This window comes from Lutzomyia longipalpis, chromosome 4 (genome assembly GCF_024334085.1).
Source record: "Lutzomyia longipalpis isolate SR_M1_2022 chromosome 4, ASM2433408v1".
NCBI lineage: Eukaryota > Metazoa > Arthropoda > Insecta > Diptera > Psychodidae > Lutzomyia > Lutzomyia longipalpis.
In genome coordinates this window covers 20,642,885-20,656,915 of record NC_074710.1, presented here as the reverse complement: position 1 = coordinate 20,656,915, position 14,031 = coordinate 20,642,885, and the positions used below count along the sequence as shown (strand labels likewise).

The following is a 14,031-nucleotide window of genomic DNA, read 5'->3' as shown; positions in this document are numbered from 1 at the left end:
GAAATTTCAAGATTTCAAGCGAATTTCAAGGGTTTCTTGGTCGCTGAATTAGGCCCAATTTATGACATTCTAACTTTGAGAAATGACCGCAAAAGGCGCTAAAACTAAAATTAAACTCTGAATATCTCGGAAACGCCTTAATCGATTTTAATGAAATTTAAATACGTTGTAGCTGACGTCAAGACCTTTCCAGCGATGAATCAAAATTGGAAATTTATTTAACGGTTTTGGAGTAATGATTATCATTAACCCTTTCGAGTTTTTTGGGTCATACGTTGATCCAAACATGAAACATTTTATTTTCCCAATTTTTTTATGAATTAAATTAAATTAAATTGTTTTTTTAGTAAGAAATTAATGAAATTAACACAGAAAAAGTCGAAGAAGACGTTTAGCCTGAAAAATGTCCTCTGAGAGCATTCATAGAATAATTATTGTGAAAAAAGGGCGCAAGTTTCAATGTTTTTATGTTTAACGTTGGACGCAAAAGGGTTTTATTTGAATTTATTTTAAATTTTAACCGATTAGAACTTCCCTTACTAGTCACTTTCACTTTGCTAATTTGCAGTATGGCGAATTTGACTGCTGGAAGTTGGAATGCCCACCATTGACGTGCAGCAATCCCCTTCCGCTCCAACCAGGAGACTGCTGTCCACGCTGTGAGGATGATCCGTGTAATTTTTTCAGCAATCAAACAAGCGGAACGACATCAACGGGAAAGCCGTGCTCCTACCAGGGCCACGCCATTGCCTCCGGACAGACCTTCAATGATCCCTCCAGTCAGTGCACCACGTGTGCTTGCAAGGTAAATCCTCCGCCTAAAGTAGCCAAAAAAAAGAACTCTCGCTCATTCTCTCTTTCCTCCCAACAAAAAAAACCAAACTTATGACCCTTTGACCCCTTTCCCACACTCCCCCCCTCTCCCCTGAAATCGTTTCCCCCTCCCCCATTTTATTACATTAAATGCAACAAAAAGTGGGCCAAACAAAACCAAAAAGAATTCAAACTAATATAGCAAAAGGAGAAGAAAACAAATAAGGGCCCAATCTTTAGTGGATTTCAATCGTTTTTCTTTTATTTGTTTCTATTAATTAACAAAACAACCAAACAAACAAACCCATTAATTGTGCCTTCTATCAGTGTTTTCTAGGCATGAGCCATATTATTAATAACAATTAATAATAACTTTTAATTGTTGTTTTCTAATCTCTTTTTATTTTTTACGTTTAAACCATTCATTTTGTTGTATTCTCATTGTTTTTTTTTTACTCGCTAGGAGCCGCTATGCTGCTGCTAATCAATTAACCAATTAATACCAAAAGAAAAAGAATTTTTAAAAATTAACAAATTCTCCTAACAAGAATTTTGTGCTTTTTAGCACAAAAAGAAAATTTTGAATGAATGATGGTAGATTTTAGTTTTGACGAAAAACAAAACAAAAGAAATTGGTAATAAGTTTGTTATTTTATTTATTGAAATTTAATCTTTTTAGTAGAAATTATTACGTTGATTCGTTTAATTTTTAATGCCTTTAGAAAGAAAAATTTTAAATTAAAAATTTCTAACATTTATCAAGTTGATATAAGAGGTTAGTTCGAGGGATTTTATTCAATTTAATAAGGTGTGAGAAGAAGATTTGGGAAACTTTGAAAAAAAATTCTTTAAAATAAGTTATGAAAGGAATTATTCTAAGACAATTTTTAAAGATTTTAAGAAAAAATCTTAAAGGATTTTAAAAGAGTCTTTGAAAATAGAATTTGTACTGGGTGTTCAAAAATAAGCGCAAAACTTTTTTTTGGAATATCTTTTTTTGTGTTTGAGATACAGGAAATCCCATGGTAGATTTGTTTTCAGGAGACAAAAGGTAATTGTCCTGGTGTATTTTCAAAATGGCCGCCATCTTTTTTTTCAAAATGGCGTTTTTCAGCCTCATATTTAGTATTGCTTAGGAGTTTTTTCTCACCCAATCGATTAATAATCCATTAAAACACATTTTTTGAGTCAGAGGTGGTGAAAGAAACTGGCGGCCATCTTGGAAAATGTCAAAAAATGCTCCAAATCGATTTTCTGCGATATTTTCGCTTTCAGGGCAGCTAGAGAGCTAAAATTTGGATATGTTACACAGAATATCATGCTTAATAGGATGATAGTCTTAGACTCACTAGTAGCCATTTTGAATTTTCTTGTTTTCTCAATATGTTCACTTCTAGAGCACATAGAAAGCTCAAATTTGGATATGTTGCTCATGTTAACATTTCCTATCGATTAGTGCAACTTCCGTATCACTTTTATGATTTTATTTTAATATTTTCAGAGAATGAAAAGATAATGAAATCAAAGCACCATTTGTTTTAAGAAAATCGCCGATTGGTGGTACCAAAGTTCGACTAATCGATAGGAAATGTTAACTTGAGCAACATATCCAAATTTGAGCTTTCTAGGTGCTCTAGAAGTGAACATATTGAGAAAACAAGAAAATTCAAAATGGCTACTAGTGAGTCTAAGACTATCATCCTATTAAGCATGATATTCTGTGTAACATATCCAAATTTTAGCTCTCTAGCTGCCCTGAAAGCGAAAATATCGCAGAAAATCGATTTGGAGCATTTTTTGACATTTTCCAAGATGGCCGCCAGTTTCTTTCACCACCTCTGACTCAAAAAATGTGTTTTAATGGATTATTAATCGATTGGGTGAGAAAAAACTCCTAAGCAATACTAAATATGAGGCTGAAAAACGCCATTTTGAAAAAAAAGATGGCGGCCATTTTGAAAATACACCAGGACAATTACCTTTTGTCTCCTGAAAACAAATCTACCATGGGATTTCCTGTATCTCAAACACAAAAAAAGATATTCCAAAAAAAAGTTTTGCGCTTATTTTTGAACACCCAGTACATTTTTTTTAAATTTAAACAAAATTTAAAGCTATAAAAAATATATTTTAAAATTATTTGGAAAAAAAAGAAAATATATAAAAAATGAAATATATTTTTCTTCAAATTTTGGCTTTAAATCTTTGTTGAAACTTTTACTTGTTCTGGATTTTAAAATTGAAATCTAGACACAAAAAATGTTTCTAAATGTTCTCAAAATTTAGATTCAACGATTAAACAGTTCAGAAGTCTTAAACTCAGACCTCAAATAACTTTTCTGGGATAACTTTTCAACTCAGAAACTTTTAGGCACCTACTGCTGAATTTGTACTTACCAATAAAAAGCTCAGAATTTTCTTAGGACCTTAATTCTCTTAAACTCAAAAAGAAGAAAAAACAATAACTTTGAACCAAGGGGTGTTTATCTGTCGAATATTTTGATTTATTTTACCAAATCATCTAAATCTTGTCTAATAATCCGAATCTCAACGAATAATCTGAATTTTGACGATTAATCTGAATTTTCTTGACGAACAGTTCGAATTTTGAGAATATAAATCTGAATTCTGACGAAGAATTTAAATGTCAACGAATAGTCGGAATTTTACCGAATAATCAGAATTTTTTTGACGAGTAATCCGAATCTTAGTAAAAAGTCTGAATCTTCTCGAAGAATAATCAGAATCTTGACGAATAATCAAAATTTTGAATAATCCGAATCTTGACAAATAATCCGAAGATTTTCACTCTGATAAACACCTCTTGCTTGGAACTTTAAAGCATAAAATTTTCTTAATCTTCTTACATTTTAAAACGATTTTTAACGCAAGGGGTGTTTATCTGAACGAAAATCATCGAATTACTCGTTAAGTTTCGGACTATTTTTCAAGAAAACTCGAATTATTCGTCAAGAAATTTCGGACTATTTGTCAAATTTATCAAATATTTGTCAATTTTCTTCAAGAAGGTTCGAAGCAAGGGGCGTTTATCTGAATGAAATTATTCGGATCTTCGGTAATATTCGGAATATTGGCTAATATTCGGATAATTTGCCAGAGAAATAAAAATATTAATTTTTAGACTCTAAGTCTAAATGGCTTAGATTGAGAAATAGAAGCCTAAAAAAAATACTTATTTCAAACCTTATAAGAACTAAATACAAACCGAATAGTAATTTCACCCCTAATCATGCTAAATTCAAGCCTAAAAGAGCTTAAAATTGAAACATAAAAATATTTTTTAGGCATAAAAAGGCAAAGATTGAGGAATAAAAGCTTAAATTCGAAAGAATCACAGCTAAGAATATATAATTTAGGCCTAGAAAGAACAAAAAGTAGTAAATTCAAGCCTAAAAGTATTTGGTTTTCAACCCTAAAAAGGCAATCTCAAATCTCAAAAAGCTTTAAAAATTATTACATAATTAATGTCTAAAAAGACTAAAATTGAAATTTAAAAAGTAGTTAATTTAAGCTAAAGAGTAGTAAATTCGAGTCAGAAAGTAGTAAATTTAACCCAAAAAAAAGGCTAAATTCAAGCTGATATTATATTTAGTTTTCAATCTCTATATTTCAATGATCGAGGAACAAAACTTATTAAAAAAAACTCATTAAAGCCTAAAAAAAAAAGACTAAGTTCTAACCTAAAAGTAGTAAATTTAACCTAAAAAAGACTAAATTCAAACCAAAATTTCCTAAATACGTTTTTTGATTTTTTCGGTTTTGAATTAATCGGTTTTTAGCAAAAGATGTTCATGTGAAGTCAAATATTCAGATCTTCGGAAATATTCGAATGATTCGCTTAAATAAACAAAATATTCGCCAGATAAACACCCCTTGGTTCGAAGTTTTTGTTAAGATTCGAATTATTTGTCAAGAAAATTAAAGTTATTATTATTATATTCGTCAAGATTCAGATTATTCATCAAAAGTTTAATTATTCGTCAAGATTCGGACGATTAGCAAAATTATTCTAATTATTCGCCAGCTAAACGCCCCTTGTTCTAACGAGATCAACACTAAAAGTTCTTTGAAAAACATTTAAATTTAAAAATTAGGAATATTGAAGAAAAAATGATTTTATTGAATTTTCCTCTCTCCATCAATTGAATCTCTTAAATTTTTCGAACTAATCTCTGCATCATTTTGAGACTTTGCGATGAGAAGAAATTTGTACGTATTAGTGGGAAGAAAGAGGGGAGAAAAACAAATTTTTTCAATGAATAACAAAAAGTTTTTGCTTCTTCAACACGAAAGAGGAAGAATCGTGCTGTGTTTTCTGACGTGAAATCACAAGAAGATTTATATGAGAAAACATTTTATTTCTTTCTACGATATTTTAATTTATTATTTTTATTTTATTGAAGACATTTCCGTTTTTTTTTTCTTAATTAATTTCTCTGTGTTCTTTTTTTCTTGAGGGAAGTTTTTCAATGAAAAGAGCTATTTTTTTTTAATAAAATTCCCAGAAATATTTCTCCCTTCCTTTGGGACTGAAGGGGGAGGAGGTAGTTTTAGACATTTTTTTTTGTCTTTTAAAATTTGCCTTGTTTTAATGGGAAAAATATCCATCATGCTGGAAAATCCTGTATGTGTGTGAGTGAGAGAGAAGGAGTGAATGAGAGAGGAAAACACAGCGCCAAAGTGTAACACCTGCGAATATTCTTCCAGGTCCCCTACTGTGCCCAACTGGTGAGCAATTCCGCGTGTTGTGTGCATCGGTAAAAAATCACTCTTTAACTACACTAACTCGCTTTTCTTGTTCAGTTTATCAATCTTTTTTATTTTCTTTTTTTTTTTTAATTTTTGTTTCCTTATTTAATACTTCCTTCGGCAAAAATTTCTTTCTCATCATCCCACCCCTTGCAGACTGTTGGAGCTTTCACATCTGCCCTGGCGGTGAGGTGATGAAGAATGTTTAAAAGTTTTGCAAAAGGAAGTTCTGTTGGTTATTTTTCTTTTCATTATTTTCTTTATTTTATTTGAAAATTTTTTTTGAAATTTTTTTTTTCTTTCCGTTCGTGTACTCTTTGAGTTGCTGAAGAACACAATGTTGATTTTTATCCACTTGTATTGTTTTTTTGTTCTTATCACCATTAAATATTTGCTAAGAATTATTCACTTTTGTGCAAAATAATTTTTTAAAAAAATTATTGAAAGTTTAATGATGGGTATAATGAAGGACATTTCTTTTAAAAATTAAAAGTTTTCTTTGTGAAGGAAAAGAAAATGAAAAAAAGGTTCATTTGAAAAGCAAAAAAAAAAACACTAATTAGATTTAGTACAAAGAATTTTAGAAAGAAATTCTTGGTGCTAAATGTGTCTTAGCTATGGGGGTGATTAGTACAAAATTTTTAGAACTGAGAAGCATTACAAACCTTCAATAAATAAATAACTTAAAGAGGATTAGAGGAGAATAAATATTTCCAGAAGAAACCCATTTTGTACTAAATTTGTACTAAAAAAAGCGATCAAAACTTCTTTTAGCACAATATGTGCCTGAGCTTAAAGGTTGCCAAGTACTAAATTTTAGACCTGTCAAACCTTATAAACTTTCAATCAATTAAGAATTTAAAAAATTAAATACAGGAGACACATTTCGTTGAAAAGAAAGTTTTAAAAAATCTAATTTTTTACAAAAAAAAACAGAAGATAGAATCCTCTTTTATTGGCACAAAATGACCCTCGGCTATGCGGTTGATAAGTACTAAATTTCGAAGAAGACACATTTCGTCATAATTTTTTTTTGTTTTCTTTACTCAAAGTTTATTTGAAAAGATAATTTAAAAAAAAACTAATTTTTTAAAGTCAGAAACCTATTTTTAGTACTTATTAATTAGTACTTATTAATCTTATAGCCGAATGTGAGGATTTATCACTTTTTAGTCAAGACACATTACGTGCTAAAAGATTTGATATTCTTTCACATAAACTTTCAAAATAAATGCCAAATCAAATGAACTTTTCCTTAAAATTATTTCAAGTCCTTAAAAAAAACTATTATACTTAAATAACCAAAACTTAATTTTCAAATTAAAAAATAAATAAACAAGAAGTTTGCTTAAAGCTCAATATGCTTAAGCTTTTTGTCTGTGAATCATCTATGTGGCTAATTTTGTTTTTGTGGTGTTAACTAACCCTCATTTTCTAATTAATTAATTTTAATATTTTCAAAATAAGAATTAATAAATAATTTCTATATACCCAGAAAGAAATTACAACAAAAAAAACTTTCATTGCTAAATGCAAAAGAGCTTTTAAAGAAAAACTTTAATCACTCAAAATTAATATTTTGTTATTTATTTGTTAAGTCTTTTATTAAAGAATTCAGTTCAAGTCAAATTTTATTTTAAATATTTTTTTCTTTAAATGAGTTTTCAGAAGAATTTCATTTATTTTCCACACACAAAGACTTTTCAGAAATCTTCAAAACAATTTTTTTTTAAATGCACAAATTTTTTTCAATTAAAAATCACCTTAATCTCACCTTTCTGATGAATAATAATTTTTTGTACTAAAAATATCTTCTGGAAAAAAATAAATTTTCACAAAAATTAGCACTACAAAAAACAACAGCACGGGCACAATTTACAAAGGCATGTTGAAGCACATCAATGAGGAATTTCATAACTTTTTCAGCCTGTTACTAGTAATATTTAGGGTGGAAAAGTCATGAAATTTTCGAGAAAAAACACATTTCAGTACTCCCACGAGCATGTTTTGCATGTTTATTGATTAATTTCACTAAAAAAATCATTCACTTTTACTCACTTTTAGATTGTTCTTAACTAACAAAATATATTGCAGATTTCAGCGATAAGTTTAGATTAAATAGAAATGAAAATGTAGTGTAGTTTTATATTACTTTCGTAGAGAATATTGGGTTTGTAACTCAGAAAAATAAAATTAAAATAAATAACAATTTTAACAAATTATAAATTTTCTTTCAGATAAAATTCTTTACTTTTCTTACAATAATTTATAATCTGAAAGAGCTTCTCTTGTGTTCTGTACAAAAGAATTGCAAATTTTAATAGGTCTAAAAAATTAGTACATAATATTAGACCACATAGTCAAGACGGACGCATTTTATAAACCATAAAAATTACGATATTTAAGATTTGAAAATTTAAAAAAAAGTCATCAATTTCTCTGAATTATGTTCTAAAATTTATTTCGTGTACTAAAAATCACAGTATCTGCCCACAAAAGAGTTAAATTCTTGAAGCCTTTAAAACATACTGGTAAACAAAATTCGGGTCCTATTATTCTACATCATCATAGGGTCTTTTAACTCATATTTATCTTGTACTAAATTTAGTACAAGTCAATTTTTTTACCCGTTCATTTGGAAGGTAATGAAAAATCATTTACGCGGAATACGAAAAAGCTTAGAAATGACATTTATAAACATTTGTGTCAAGAGATAATTTACAAATCAAAAATATTTTTAGTACGAGCTTTCCAGATTGGTTTAAAAAAATAATATTAAAGTATTTCGCACTACTTTTAAGACAAGATTTAAAGTCAAGTCGAAACTAAGTTATCAGGTTTTTAGTACTGAATTGTCCTCATATTGAAGGGTAGGAGCCTTAGAAGTACTAAATTCAAACCTCAATGTACTAAATTTTAGCCTTTAAGTACTAAATACATTGAGAAAGAAAGAAATTCGCTTTTTAGCTCTAAAGATTTACACTGAGGACTAAAATCCTCAAGAGATTGATAGAAATTGTACTAAATTGAAATTTAGTACAAGAAAAACTTTTTTTTCTGAGTTACATCCCCAAAGAAATATTCATTTTTCCTCTTCATTTATATGCACCATGAAAAATAGTTTAAAATTAGCACAATAAATTTTAGTACTAAAACATTTTAAATATGAAAAGAAACGAATTTCTGGTTAATATTCGAATGTGTGGTTAATATGGATAACCATACATTTGTGTACTAAAAAAAAAAGAAGCCAGGACTGTGAGACAAAAACGCGAAAGAAAGAACAAAAGCATCTCGTGGATTAATGCGCGGTTGTAGATTTTAGTTTTGAGAGGTGAAAGAAGAGAATTTTATGCCTTAAAAATGGCTTGTGTGCTCTTTCCCAAACTCCTCCAGGATGGGCGTCTTTGCTGCAGTTTTGGTAGCTCTTGCGCTGACCCTGATGACCACTACGGACCTACAGTCACTCAAGCGTCTCATGGCCATTTGGCATCGGAAACAACGTCCACTGAGACGCCAACGACGGCTGTACCAATAACATCGCTACTGAGGCCAATTCAGGGACGGCCATTCCTGACAACTCGCATGCCCGGTGTCTGAGCTAAATACAATCCACGAGTACTAAAAAAAGCAAAAATTTAGCACACACACGAAAGGTAGGCAAAGCCACACAATTAATCACTTTAAAGCCCTTTGTTTATTGCAATGAAGAAGAAGAAGAAGTGAAAAAGGAGACCCCACGAAAGACGCAACTTTAGTCGTATTGAAGAATGAGGTTAGGAAAACAACAACAACAAAAGAGAGGTTAGGACTTTAATGACATTTCTTGGAAGCACGAATAACTGAATTTGAAAGAAATATTTAAATTTTAAACGAAAAAGTGTTAAAGATTGTATTGAAAAGTGTTTGATTTGAAAACACGAAAAACAAAATTTAGTACACACAGATAAGAAAAAAAAATCCTCAAGATTGTTTAAAGAAGAAAGTGAATTGAAAACAAACAAAAAAAGCTTTTTACAGTGAAGAAAACATTAGGAAAATGAAGTAAAAAAAATATTACTAAATTTTTGAAATTTTGATAAATTATTGAAGAATTATTAACTATTTTCTGACATTCCTTTGCGAATAATTTTTTTTTTTCACATAAATGTTGTTTCTTCTTTTTATTTTAAACAAAGTAATTCATAATGAAGGATTGAACAAAAGTGTCTTTAGTACTTTTTAGTACTCGCCTGTATATTATTTCATGTGTATATTTTTTTCCTCTCTTAAATCCAAACGTCTGTATATTTGTCATCCCCTTTCATCCCACATTAATTTTTTTATTAATTAATCTTAAAATTTAATATTTAAATGTCTTACAACACAATGTACAGAAGAAATTTACAAAAAAAAAATGAAAGAAAATACCAAAATGTATATTTGTCTTCTAATTTATGATTTATATTTTAGCATAAATAATTTTTTTTAGTACTCTTAGCATGTACCTTCCCCCTCCCTCTCAAAAGGCGAATGAAAAAAAAACTTGTGTATAGTAATAAAAACAATTTTTTTGTGAATTGAGCCACACACAGAAAATTAAAAAAAAAAAAAAAGAAATAATTCGTGAAAAGAAATTACCAAAATAGCAACTTTTGCACATTTTGAATGAATTTAGTACATGTACTAAATTCAACCCATGTGCATTAGTTAATTTACGTCAATTTGTTCCTTGAAAGACGATTAAAAGAAAAAGAAGAAGATGTGTAAATTCCAGATGAATTCAAGCTATTTAGAGAGCTTTTTGCAAAAATATAAAGAAAAAATGAAAAATCTTGTTATTTAATTCGTAGAACAAATCTCCACAATTAACGATGAAAAAAAAACAAATAGTTAAAAAAAACATTTAAAAGAAAAAAAAACCTTTTAAAAAGAACTTTCGGGATGAAAATTATAAAAATAAAAAATAAAATAAATTGAAAATTTCACGTTGAAACGAAATTATTGCGATAGAAACATGAAATAATAACAAAAAAAAGCACAAATATTAATAAAAAAAAATGAGAAATGTTAATAATAACTTTTAGTTCCTTCTTTGTCTTTTAGATGTTTAAGGGCGCGCGTGTGAATTTTTGCGAGATATTCCTTAAAAAAAAAACAGAAAATAAATCAATAAAGTTTTTCACAAATTGAAACTAAAATGAAAATTTAATAAAAAAAAAACTTGTCCACGTGTAATTGATTGGAAACAATAAAAAAAAAAGTTAATTAAAAAAATATAAAAAATAATAATTAAAAGAATAAAAAAAAATATTCAATATAATTGCCTTTTTGTGTGAGGCGACAGAGAATAAATGATAAAAGAATAAAATTTTCTGAGAGAGAAATGCACTCATGTAAATATTTTGAAAATAAAACTTTAATATTAAAAAAAAACTATAGAAAGTGAAAATATTTAAATATTAGAGAAATATTCTTTTTTTCGTTCTTGTGTTAATTTTGGTGGATTTTGTACATAAAAAAAGTGCGTGAATGCGTGGAGATTATACTTTAAAGTGAGAAAAAAGAAGCAGAGAGAATAAAACAAGATAAAAAACAAATATTTATTACAAAGAGAAAATAAATAATAAAAAAAATAGAATTATTGTGAAGAGAAGTTAAAGTAAAAGAAAAAAATTGAAAATTAATTATTTGAGTGAAGAATTAAGTGAGAAATTCAATCAAACATCCCAGTTTATAGAAAATTTTCAAATTTTTAAAGAAATCTCACTTTTTTTTTAAATTTAATTTTTCAATCCTCAAACTCTGAAATTTAGCAACAAAAAAACAAACTATTAAAAAAAATAATCTCCTTACTTGATTTATTTCAGAGAGATGATGAAAAATGAATGATAAAAGAACTACGTATTATTAAAAAAAAAAATGAAATTAGCACAAATAAAATTCTTGTAAATTTTGCGATAGATATTAAATATATTAAAAAATTAAAATATTAAAAAAAAAATAAAGAAAAATATATTGTTAACTATGTATAAAAAAAAACAAAACACACGGAAGTAAATGAATGCGGAGGAATTTAGAGAGATGAAGGAAATTGTGGTTGGATGGCGTCAATAGAAGAAAAAAACTCGTGAGAAAACTTTGAAGAGTTTAAACCAAAAAAAAAAACAAGAAAACTTAAAAACTTTGTAAAATCCACGGAATATTCACAAAATTCTCAAAAAAAAAAAAATAAAATTTCCAAAAATAATTCTCATTTTGTTCTCTCACCTTTCACATCAGAAAATTTCACTTTTTTGTCAGGAAAATATTTAACGTTTGATCAGGAGAATATTTTTCAAGCAACAAGACTAATTTTCTGATCAAAGAAAAAATTATTCCCTCATTTTTCAGCAAAAAAAAATCATCAAAAACTTTCGGCAAATTTTAGGAGAAAATCATTCACTTTAAGAAAAAGTAGTAAAAGTAATTTTTTTAAAGAATAATTTAGATTTTTTTGTAATTTAAAAATCAACAAGAAACAAAAACATTTCAACTGATTAACCCTTTAACTGTTCATTGTGCTAGAATTGTTTTTGCTTGAAATAAAAATTCTAGCAGTTTACGTGGTCAGTTGAACACTTAAAAGATTTTGGAACTGAACTGAGCACCTAACATGGTGGAGACTGGAAAATTCTAGCAGTTTTTCTTTGAAATTCTAGCAATTGATAAATGAACTGTGAATGGGACACTTTATGCATCCACTGGTCTCCAACAAGCTAAAAGTCATTCAACAGATAATTTATGTAAAATTATATAGAAAAATCTGCTAGAATTTGTTAGTCTCCAACGTGCTAAGGCGTTTACACTTTGGAACCCGTGGAGCCCTTTAACTTGTAAAATTGACAGTTTTTCCGCGTAAAACCCAAATAAGAAAAAAAAACAACTGCTAGAATTTCACGTTCCTTACCATTACTACATTATCTATAATATTAATTGAAAAAAAAGAGAAAACAAAATGCGAGAGATTTTGTGGAAAAAGTAAAATTGACACAAAACATTTTTTTACATAAGTAATTGAAAAGAAAAGAATTCTCTTCCGAACTGCTAGAAAACAAAAAAAAGTTTAAAACTGCTAGAATATTAATTTTTTTTAATGAAAAAATAAATCAAAAAACGGATTTTTTGCAAAATGCTAAAATGCAATAAAAGGAAAACTGCATGAATTCTAGCACTTCTCATCACATGATGAATGATGAAAAAATCAACTAAACTTCTATCTCTTTCTAATATGGTGCTGAAAATGCATTGTAATTACTTTTTTTTTAAATTAAAATAAATAATAAATGAAAAATGAAAAGAAAATATTTCTAATATATTTGCTAGTCATTGTGGAGTTAGTAGAAAAATGATAATGAAAAGAAGAGAAAAAAAAACAAAAAAGTTTTTTTTGCGACAACGGAATAAAAGAAAAAAAATAATGAGAAAAAAAGAGAAAGAGAAATCCTTTGAAAAAAAAATATTATTTTTATTACAATAAAGTAAAATATAGTTTAAAGGAAGGAGAAGAAAATGATGAAATAAGAAGAAAAAATTGCAAAAAGGGGAAAGAAAAATTTTATTTTTAAAGAGAGATTAAAGAAGAACAAGAGAAAAAGAACAAAAAAAAGTGAGGAACAAGAGGGGAATAAAGAGGAGAAGAAAATAAAACTTGATGATGATGATGGAAAAATAAATGAGTATAACTGACACATTGATTTTGTTGTAATATAATGTGTGCCAATTAATATTTAGAGAATATAATAAAAAATAAATAGGCTGCATTCTATTCATCGTTTCCTTTACCAGAGCAAGAAAAAGGCGCACAGACATCTGCATACATAGTTTTTGCTGAAAACTCTCTCTCTCTCTCTCTAAAAAACAATAAAGAATAAATCTTTTTTCAAAGAATTTTCAATGCTTCAATATATTTTTTTTTATTTTCAAAATGAGGTCGATTTGGTCAAAAATTCTTTCATCTTTGTCAGAAATTAATGCTTTGAAATCTTTAAAAAAAAAATAGAAAAATAATGTTCTTTAAAAAATCGTTTAAAAATGAAAGAAACTGTCAAAATCTTAACACTTGGAGGACCCAACATTTGGCACAACGCGGAGGATCAAATTGGTAATAAGTACCAGTTGATAAAATATGCTCAATAATTAATTATTAATCAGTTTATTGAACGAGGATCGAAAGTTTCACTAATTCTTGATCTCCTTCAAGCATTCCTACACCTAATTACTAAATATTTAATTGAGAAAATCGTTACTGGAAAAAAATTGCGTCGAATCGATGCAAAATTGCCAATTCAAACGACTTTTTTAGCTGCAGTTTTGCTTAATTTATTATTGCGCCTAAATCATCACAAACTTTGATTCTTCAGGTAACTTTTTAATCACTTCCGGCAATAAAATTCGTCCATATTAATAATTTTCACTCGGGGAAAAGTG

The 14,031-nt window shown here is 28.1% G+C and overlaps 1 protein-coding gene across 10 annotated transcripts in view; it reads left to right on the top strand.

The window, feature by feature from the left end:
• The window catches only part of LOC129794794 (protein kinase C-binding protein NELL2-like), a 74,336-nt gene extending 60,967 nt beyond the window's left edge, over nt 1-13,369 (top strand). For 5 of the 10 annotated variants that reach the window (XM_055835650.1, XM_055835651.1, XM_055835658.1 and 2 more), the window contains 3 exons: nt 569-805; nt 5,542-5,562; nt 8,980-13,369. In XM_055835650.1, coding sequence (XP_055691625.1) covers nt 569-805; nt 5,542-5,562; nt 8,980-9,183 — 462 coding nt within the window. In that variant the 3' untranslated portion in view covers nt 9,184-13,369. Of the gene's footprint in view, nt 1-568; nt 806-5,541; nt 5,592-8,979 lie in introns of all 10 variants that reach the window. The other 5 variants (XM_055835660.1, XM_055835659.1, XM_055835657.1 and 2 more) reach the window with 2 other exon arrangements.
• The last annotated feature ends 662 nt before the right edge of the window (nt 13,370-14,031 follow it).